This window comes from Salvelinus namaycush, chromosome 17, assembly GCF_016432855.1.
Source record: "Salvelinus namaycush isolate Seneca chromosome 17, SaNama_1.0, whole genome shotgun sequence".
Classification (NCBI taxonomy): domain Eukaryota; kingdom Metazoa; phylum Chordata; class Actinopteri; order Salmoniformes; family Salmonidae; genus Salvelinus; species Salvelinus namaycush.
The window spans coordinates 34,204,105-34,214,552 of NC_052323.1; the positions used below are offsets into that span (position 1 = coordinate 34,204,105).

The 10,448-nt window shown below is 40.9% G+C and overlaps 1 protein-coding gene across 1 annotated transcript in view; it reads right to left on the reverse strand.

The window, feature by feature from the left end:
* LOC120062563 (glutamine--fructose-6-phosphate aminotransferase [isomerizing] 2-like) overlaps positions 1 to 9,831 on the reverse strand; it is a 30,687-nt gene extending 20,856 nt beyond the window's left edge. The window contains exons 1-5 of the mRNA XM_039012632.1: positions 9,713 to 9,831; positions 5,777 to 5,884; positions 4,284 to 4,388; positions 3,479 to 3,604; positions 1,678 to 1,736 (exon numbers count right to left, since the gene is read on the reverse strand). Coding sequence (XP_038868560.1) covers positions 1,678 to 1,736; positions 3,479 to 3,604; positions 4,284 to 4,388; positions 5,777 to 5,884; positions 9,713 to 9,719 — 405 coding nt within the window. The 5' untranslated portion in view covers positions 9,720 to 9,831. The remainder of the gene's footprint in view (positions 1 to 1,677; positions 1,737 to 3,478; positions 3,605 to 4,283; positions 4,389 to 5,776; positions 5,885 to 9,712) is intronic.
* Positions 9,832 to 10,448: the final 617 nt, after the last annotated feature.

Sequence of the window (10,448 nt, forward strand, 5' to 3'; positions counted from 1 at the left end):
CTCTAGACTAACAACCCATCTAGCATAACAACTCCTCTAGCATAACAACTCCTCTAGCATAACAACTCCTCTAGCATAACAACTCCTCTAGCATAACAACTCCTCTAGCATAACAACTCCTCTAGCATAACAACTCCTCTAGACTAACAACTCCTCTAGCATAACAACTCCTCTAGAATAACAACTCCTCTAGAATAACAACTCCTCTAGACTAACAACTCCTCTAGACTAACAACTCCTCTGTTGGAAAACCCACCAGCATTGCAGTTCTTGACCCAAACCGGTGCACCTGGCACCGTCTACCATACCCTGCTCAAAGGCATGTAAATCGTTTGTCCTACCCATTCACCCTCTGAATGACACACATACATAATACATGTCTCAATTGTCTCAAGGCTTAAAAAGTATTCTTTAACCTGTTTCCTCCCCTTCATCTACACTGATGGAAGTGAATTTAACAAGTGACATCAATAAGGGATCATAGCTTTCACCCGGATTCACTTGGTCAGTCTATGTCATTGAAAGAGTTGTTTTGCATACTCAGTGTATTTTAGTATTTATTGAGACTTCACCTGCCACAAGAAACCAGTGAGACAGGACACAGTGACAAAATAAAGTAGTACATACCTTATTGACTTATTGTTATAGCATATCAACTGCTTATGATACATCAATTGCAAGTAATTACTGATAACATTGGTAATAGCTGAGATATGGTCAAATGGGGGAAAAGACCGGAGTAAAGAACATCAGAGTACGTTCTTGAGAAGGGTGTGGTTCACAATTTGGCTTCTCCCTTTGTGGTTTACAGCATGTATAGTACAGTCATGGCTAGGGCAGAAACAGCGCTATTTTCCCAGCAACTTTCACTGGTGTATGTTTATTGTAAGTGTCATCAATAAGGGATCCTAACTTTCACCTGGATTCACCTGGTCAGTCTATATCATGGAAAGAGTTCTTCATGTTTTTTATACTCAGTGTAGTTGCAATGGGATAGGTATGAACATTATATGCCACAATAATAAGGAGTGGCAACTAGTAATACCAGTAGCGATAGCTATAAGTAACTATTCAGGACGGCCTGCTTGTGTGGCACTTGAAAGAGGAGTGGATTAAAATGGAGGTGGGAGAGAGAGCTAGCCTGCTACAGCTGTAATCGGCAATCAAAATAAATGTTCTATCACAGCGAGCATATTATTTTTGGAGAGCCCAAGTGATTCTGAGTTCGGACATATAAAGTTCATATTGAAAACTATTTCTTCGAATACATACTTTCCGATTTTACGAACTCGCTTCCTTATTTAAATCACTTGCGCTGCTCACGCTGTGAAGTCCACAATGTAGAGGGGAGCTGAACAAACGCTGTAGGATTTCTACATAGCCTATGTACGACTTCTGCCTAAAGTAAACATTGCCCATTGCCACTTTGTCAATGCCATTTCAATTCACTTGCATTTGTGTGGAATAGTGCAACAGTCAAAAAGCCCTACACAAAGGACCCAGGCCTAAGATCGTCAAAGGCAAAGCTTCGCATGACAGAAGGCTTCAAACCCTATAACACTTCTGATCATATCTCAGACCATAACCAAGGGTTTGACCCAAAACAGCCTTGCTACTGAAATAGAGTGAAACTACAGAAATACATACTGGGGTGTGGAGGGGTAGGGTAGGACTTACCAGGTACTTCTTTAACTCTTTGTAGTTGGTGATGATACCATTGTGGATGACAACAAACTCTGGGGAAAAGAGAGAGAGAGAATACATTAAAGATACTGTACAAAATATGTGTAATATGATAATGTGTGCCTCAGGAAGGACATGGCTATGGCCAACTGAAGTAGAACCTGTCTGCCTGGCCTCTGTCTGTCTGCCTGGATTTCTGCATTGATTACTCATAAAATGTGGTATGATCTTCATCTAAGTCGCAATAATAGACAAACACAATCTGACTAAACTAATAACACACAAACAGATTTTTATTGAAGACATTGAGTAATCCTTCTCAGTGCAGGATGGAAAAAGTAAGTGAACCTCCAAAAGCTATTTGGAGTCAGGTGTTTCAATTAAGGAGATGAGATATGAGGTGTGGGTTGCACAGGTGCCCTGCCCTTTAAATAAAGCCACACAAAACCTGGTTACTAACAAATCTGTTCTTCTCCAGAATGATTGGTTAGTGTGAACCATGCCTCGATCCCAAACTTTCAAAGGACCTTAGAAGACGCATTATAGAGATGCACGAAGCTGGAAAAGGTTACATTAGCATTGCTAAAGACCTTGGTGTTCATCAATCCACAGTAAGACAACATGTCTACAAATGGAGAAGATTCATGACTGTTGCTACTCTCCCTAGGAGTGGGTGTCCTGCGAAGATCACTCCAAGAGCACAAAGGGCCATCCTGAAAGAGGTGAGAAAGAACCCAAGAGTAACAGCAAAGACTTCCAGAAAACTCTACAAACAACAATAGTCTGTGTTGATGTGTCCACTATCAGAAAAACACTGAACAACAATGGTGTTCATGGATGGACACCACGAAGGAAACCACTGCTGTCTAAAAAAAACATTGCGGCACGTCTCAACTTTGCCCAAGACCACCTGGATGTTCCATAATGCTTCTGGGAAAATGTGCTGTGAACAGATGAGACAAAAGTTGAACTTTTTGGGAAAAATGCACAACGCTATGTGTAGGAAAAAGGGCACTGCACACCAACACCAAAAACTCATCCCATTTGTGAAGTATGGTGGAGGGAGCATCATGGTTTGTGGCTGCTTTGCTTCCTCAGGGCCTGGACACCTTGCAATCATTGAGAGAACAATGAATTCAAAAGTGTATCAAGACATTTTACAGGAGAATGTCAGGGCAGCAGTCTATGACCTCAAGCTTAAGAGAGGTTGGGTGATGCAACAAGACAATAACACAAAGCACACAAGTAAATCAACTAAAGAATTACTGAAAGGAAGAAAATGTGTGTTTTGGAATGGCCAAGTCAGAGTCCTGACCTTAACCCAATTGAGATGCTGTGGCATGACCTGAAGAGGGCTGTGCAATCAAGACAACCCAGAAATATTGATGAACTGAAACAGATTTGTAGGGAGGAATGGTTCAAAATTCTTCCTCGACGTTGTGCAAGTCTTATAAGCAGCTACAGGACATGTTTGGTGGAGGTTGTTGCTGCTAAAGGAGGATCTACAAGTTACTAAATTCAAGGGTTCACTTACTTTTTCCAGCCTGCATTATGAATGATTACTCAATGTCTTCAATAAAAATGTGAAAAGTACATCTGTTTGTGTGTTATTAGTTTAGTCAGATTGTGTTTGTCTATTATTGTGACTTTGATGAAGATCAGACCACATTTTATGAGTAATCAACGCAGAAATCCAGGCAATTTCAAAAGGTTCACAAACGTATTCTTGCAACTGTATGTATGGCATGTGTGCGTATGTGTGTGTGTGTGCGTATGTGTGTGCAGTGTGTGTTACCGTTGTTCTTGTCGGAGCGCTGGGGATGGCTGTTGAGGGCACTGGGTTCACCGTGTGTGGCCCAGCGTGTGTGAGCAATGCCAAAGTGTGTGTCCAACTCCACCTCCAGATCCATGCAGTCTTTCTCTGCTCACAAGACACATCAAGATCAGAGCATGTCATTTTACATGTATGGCAATGACTGAACAGTAACATGAAAGGGAGAAACATTGCATCGGTCAATAAAGGTGCATTATAAAGCACTGTGATAAAGGGTGAAGCTGACAGAGGACTACGGAAGTGTAATTCAACCTTTTAGCATTACCTAGTGTAGCAGGTGTAAAAGAAAGGCCTGAGACTAGATCCCCTACATACTGGTCTTGACGAGAAGAAAAAAAACTGTCGGGGGAGGTTCTCTTCAGCACTGTTCAACCAATCCAGTAAATGTGGAGGAGGAGTTAAGATGGAGTGTCACCAGAGACAGTATAGTACGTAGGTTTAGAAACTCTGTTGTGTCGCCTTGTTAACGTCGAAAAACGTTAACGTCACACGCTCTCTTTTCATTTCCCCTGAAAACCGGAACATCCGGTTGTTGGGGACTCAGCAGAGGCTACCCTTACCGTAACCCTACACTGTCGCCTCTTTCATTAGAGAGCTATTAGTTATGGCAAAGAAGAAGGGAAGTAAACTGGAAGGGTCCTGAGGTAGAAGGACAGAGGAGTTACCAAGAAGAGAGAGAGCTACAGACTATAGAATACTTTATAAACACATAATACTGACACTGGACAACAGGAATGTGATGGATGCAGGTAGTCATGAGACCTACTGTAGAGCTCTTCATCCAGGGCCTTCACTTTGCCTTTCTTCTTGATGAGAACAATGTTGCTGTTGTCTTCTGTCGTTGTCTTCTTGTTGCCATCCACAGCGATGCCTGAAACCAGAGAAACAAGGCAAATCTATACCAATATCAACCTTAAACCAATCATCATCAATGCAGGCTATATTAGCTGGCTAATAGGCTGCAGGGCCAGTCAATGAATCAGGTCAACTTTAACTGAGACAATAGTCATGACAATGTGAAAGCTTGTTTGAAAGACTCCAAATCCTAATCCATTTAAAACCCTTTAATGTGATTGAATGATCTTCCCTGAAATCATTAGGGGAAGAGTTAAGTTGTTAATTTAGGGCAAAGAGCTGATTACTGTGGAACCCCTGTGAATATTAACCAGCTGATTACTGTGGAACCCCTGTGAATGTTAACCAGCTCACATAGAATGACAGGTAATGACTGTGTGTGTGTGTAGCATATGGGTTTTACCGGCCATGAAAGGGGCTGTGTTCAAGGATAAACAAACATGGGGGGGGGTTCATGCGTGTCTGTGTACTCTGGAATATGCCATTGGAGGAATGCCAAAGCAATAGTAAATACCAGTGAGGCAGATATCATTGGTGCACGGTGAGGCTTAGAATAGAACTAAAGGCTACAGATTCTCTCCTCACGAGGGCTCTCTACTACTACCTTCTCTGTTATAAGTTCAACTCAGACTTATCTGAGCGTTGCTGACCGATGCCCTGTCCCAAATCAACCCCTAGCTGTAGCTATGAACAGATAGTGGAAGTAATGGTATTAGAGGTATTATAGCTAGATGGAGTGTCCACACCAGTTTCAGACGGAGCATGTAATCAGATGTTCACACCCCAACTCATCTTACCTGTCCTACCTGTGTGTCAACTTAGCCCTGATTCCTGGACCTAGGTCTACAATGCACTCATCAGGATGATCTATAACTGACAGCAACTGGCAGCTTTCAGCTGCCTTGTAAGTGATTAGATACCATACCTTCAGTATGATCACACAGAGCATGTACAAATACTGTCTAACCGGCCCGAAGCACACAGGGCAGAAATCAGTAGTCCTTAGGGTTTAATGATGTAATAGTGCTTTACCATGAGTTGAGTTGTGCTATAAGCCTTAAACTGTCTGTACAGTTACACAGTAAGGCTGGATACATTAATAGTGTGTACATTAATAGTGTGTGTGTGTGTGTGTGTGTGTGTGTGTGTGTGTGTGTGTGTGTGTGTGTGTGTGTGTGTGTGTGTGTGTGTGTGTGTGTGTGTGTGTGTGTGTGTGTGTGTGTGTGTGTGTGTTCAGGGTGATACCCAAGCCGACAAGGTGACAGATCTGTCGATGTGCCCTTGAACAAGGCACTTAACCCCAATTTGCTTTAGGGGTGCTGTACTACTATGACTGACCGTGTAAAAAAACATATTTCACTGCAAAAATGTAACTGCGAAAATAAAACATATTTATTTATTTACCTGCTGAATCATAGCCTCTGTACTCCAGCCTCCGCAGTCCCTTCACCAGCGTCTCAAATATCTCCTTTCTGGTGCGAGGCACACAGTAATTCAGGTAGGCAAAGATCCCTACAATGAAGCCAAGTGTGAGAAAGAGAGAGACAGAGAGAGAGAGACCGAGAGAGAGAGAGAGAGAGAGAGAGAGACCCAGAGACAGAGAGAGAGACAGAGAAAGATAGCAAGTGATACAGAGACATAGAAACAGAGGCATAGAGACAGAGACATAGAGACATGAAGATAGAGACAGCGACAGAGAGACATAGAGACAGAGACATACAGACATAGAGACAGAGAGATAGAGACAGAGACAAAAAATAGAGACAGAGATAGAGACATAGCGATAGAGACATACGAACATAGATATAGAGATAGAGGCATAGAGACATACAGACATAGATATATAGAAAGAAACAGAGACATAGAGAAAGAGACATAGAGATAGAGACATAGAGATAGAGATAGAGACATAGAGACATAGAGACATAGAGACAGAGATGTAGAGATATAGAGACAGAGACATAAAGATAGAGACAGAGACAGAGGCATAGAGACAGAGACATATGATATAAAGATAGAGACATAGAGACATAGACATATAGACAGAGACATAAATATAGACATATAGACAGAAATATAGAGACAGAGATTGAGACATAAAAATTGAGACATAAAGATAGAGACATAAAGATAGAGACAGAGACAGAGACATAGAGATAGAGACAATAGAGACAGAGACATAAAGATAGAGACATAGATACATAGAGATAGAGACATAGAGACATAGAGATAGAGACATAAAGATAGAGACATAGAGACAGAGACATAGAGATAGAGACATAGAGACAGAGATATAGAGACATAGATATAGAGACATAGATATAGAGACATAGCGATATAGGGATAGAGACATAAAGAGATAGAGACATAGAGACAAAGATAGAGACATAAAGACAGAGACATATAGACAGAGACATAAAGATAGAGACATAGTGACAGATATAGAGACAGACACATAGAGATAGTGACATAGAGTAATAGAGACATAGATATAGAGACAGAGAGATAGAAACAAAGAGACATAAAGATAGAGACAGAGATATAGAGACAGAGATATAGAGACATAGAGACATAGAGATATAAAGATAGAGACATAGAGACATAAAGATAGAGACATAGAGATAGAGACATAAAGATAGTGATATAGAGACAGAGACATAGATATAGAGACATAGAGATAGTGACATAGAGACAGACAGAGAGATAGAAACAAAGAGACATAGATATAGAGACAGAGAGATAGAGACAAAGAGACATAAAGATAGAGACATAGAGACATAAAGATAGAGACATAGATATAAAGACAAAGATAGAAACATAGAGACATAGGCACATAAAGATAGAGACAGAGATAGAGACATAGAGACAGAGACATACAGCCAGAGACATAAAGATAGAGACATAGAGATAGAGACAGAGATAGAAACATAGAGATAGAAACATAGAGACATAGAGACATAAAGATAGAGACATAGAGACATTGAGATAGAGGCATAGAGACATAAATCAGCTCTCTGGTCTTTTCACTGCTTTTTTACCCTCCCTTTCCTTCTTCAATCTTCATATTCAACTTGAGCCTTTTTATCAGTTATTTTACTGAAATGAGCAGTGTGTAGGTATAATGTACATTCAGTACTGGGTTGTTGAGTTAGGGAAAGGGCTGCCATTTCCCATAGTCGTGTTACAATTCGTCCTATATTCTGTTAGCAAAGGGTGTAAATCCTATTCTGTTGCTATGGTGCAGCAAACAGTTGATGAGATGAGTCTTGTACTATACATGTTTTACAGTGTATTCATTCAAATATAGAATAAAACTCTCAGCAAAGTAGCGTAAGAAGTTGAGAGCGGAGACAGATAGTGTCACTCAGTAACCCAACAGTTGTTTGTTGTATTTCATAATCCTCTCTTCCTGTGTTTGGAGAAATCCTCCTCTATAATATACTGTAAACATGGAAGCAGTGGCCTATGCAGATGGATTACTGACATGGCCAACTGGAACAGATAAGTGAAATTAAATCATACATTATTTTTTTTAAGTGTATATCAATGAATTAGTCTCTATCCAACTGGGGAAATAATGGTAGCATTTACAGAATATTTGCTGCTGTCTGAATATTTTATTGTGGTTCCTTAATTATTTGTTATATTTATATTATATATATATATATTTTAAACTGCATTGTTGATTAAGGGCTTGTAAGTAAGCATTTCACTGTAAGGTCTACTACGCCTGTTGTATTCGGTGCATGCGATAAATACAATTTGATTTTGATTTGATTTAAAGGGCCTGTCTCAATTAGCAAACCTGCATTACAGTGTACTACAGTGGTTCCCAACCAGGGGTACTAGGAACTGAAAAGGGATGGGAACCACTGGTGCACTATATTGCCGGGGTTCTGATAAAAACATAACACGCTTTATGCTCTGGAGTGCACCTCAAAGGGGATCCGTGATGTGTGCAATTAAAGTTCCCAGTCTGCGTGCTGTGCAATGGAGGGAGGTTGGTTTAAGGTGGCCATTGAGCGGAGCACATTGTGCGCAATGTTCGCCTCAACCAGGTACACGCTTAGAAAAAAGTGTTCCAAAAGGGTTCTTCTGCTGTCCCCATAGGAGAACCCTTTCTGGTTCCAGGTAGAACCATTTTTGGTTTCAGGTGGAACGTAGAAGCCTCACCTTCTGTGGAAAGGGTTCTCCATGTAACCCCAAATAGTTCTACCTGGAACAAAACAGGGAAAGTTATTCAAAGGGTACTACTATGGGGACAGCCGAAAAAACCTTTTAGGTTCTAGAGGGCATCATTTTTTCTAAGAGTTGCTGAGAAAAGTAAACTGGCCGACCTTCTCACCTCGGGGAAAAATAGTTACTATTAAACTAAAAGTATTTAATAGTATTTATAAACTTGTTCATTCGAGACCTGAATGGTGATTGGCTGACAGCCGTGGTATATCAGACCATATATCACGGGTATGACAAAACATGTATTTTTACTGCTCTAATTACGTTGGTAACCAGTTTATAATAGCAATAAGGCACATCGGGGTTTGTGAAATATGGCCAATATACCACCGCTAAGGGCTGTGTCCATGCACTCCGTGTTGCGTCGTGCATAAAGAAAGGCCCTCAGCCGTGGTATATTGGCCATATACCACACCCCCTCATGCATTATTGCTTAAACAATCCTACATTTTCATGATAATACATAGTCATATTTCAGCAACAGAAATGTGCGTAGGCCTAGAATCCAACGACTCGGGTGATACCTACATCTTTAAGCATAGGCTACGTTTTGTTTTACCAAAACTTGGACATTTGAGGATTTTGCTCCATGGGCTGATAATATCACATTGATGTGTATCATCATAACCTGCTCACAATACAATGCTGAGCTGTCATTGACAGGCCTACCCCAAGGAGGTACATTGACACGTAGCAGCTCAACGTCCCATTCAGGATGCATGGAAGAAGTATGTTATCTACGGCGGGAGGATCAGAGTCCCACCAATATATTGTACTGGGGACCGCAGCTGAACTCTATTACATTGAATCGAGGTTTATATTTAGATATAAAAAAATACCTGCACTGACATGTAAATTGCCTACAAGGATGGCACCTCATTCAGCATTCAGTGACGCACATACACAAACTGTCTGAACGGACTGGTTTAAAATAGCCTACAATAACAACATACATAATCATTTTGTCAGATTCCAATAATAGTAATAGCCTAGGCTAAACTACCGTCATGTCTTTGCATAATGCGTAATCTGTCTCCTGATTAGGCAATCCAGATTGCCAGTTCCATGATGCACAGTAAAAGATGTAGCTCTATCTGACCTTACCACACATGGTTCTGATTGTCTTGTCCAAATGGATACTGTTCAAGGCGATGGCCGGTTCGTGGTAGTTTACGCCGTTACTACTGTCAGTAGTTCCCGAATAGAATCCAAATGAAACTGTGTAAAACTTCTCACTCCCAGCATTTATTTAAAGCCAGTTTCCGCGAGCGCGGGCTCCACCCCCCGGCCTCGTCTCCAAGGCAACTAGGGTAACCACCCTTTCACTGTAACGTACACCAACTTTATACTGCAATGTGGACTACTTCCTAGAACTCAAGTTTTACTGTAAACCTGTCCTTACATATTCCAGAGACTTCACATCATACTATAATTGAGACATCATGTGCACTGAACTGAACTAATACCTGACACTTTGCATAATCAAAAAGAGACCAAGGCATTCTTAACAAACTTCCATGGAGGTAAAGCTTCCTGGAAGCACATTTTCTATCATCAGTGATGGTTATGAAGAACCTGGGAATGTAACTTGTGATGAGTTATAAAAGGAATTTTATGTGGAAAGTCTTTAAACATCCTCATCATCTTCCTCTTCCCCCTTATCATCACCATCTTCCTCCTTCCCCTCATCATCATCCTCATCATCAATATTATTAGATGTTCTTGCATATAGGCTGGTCTAGTTCTTGTGGTCGTTTTGTTTGGCGACTCTAGCAGTCTGGACTTACCACCTGGCAGTCAAACCTGGGTTGTACACCTCAAGACCATGCTATTCCACAGA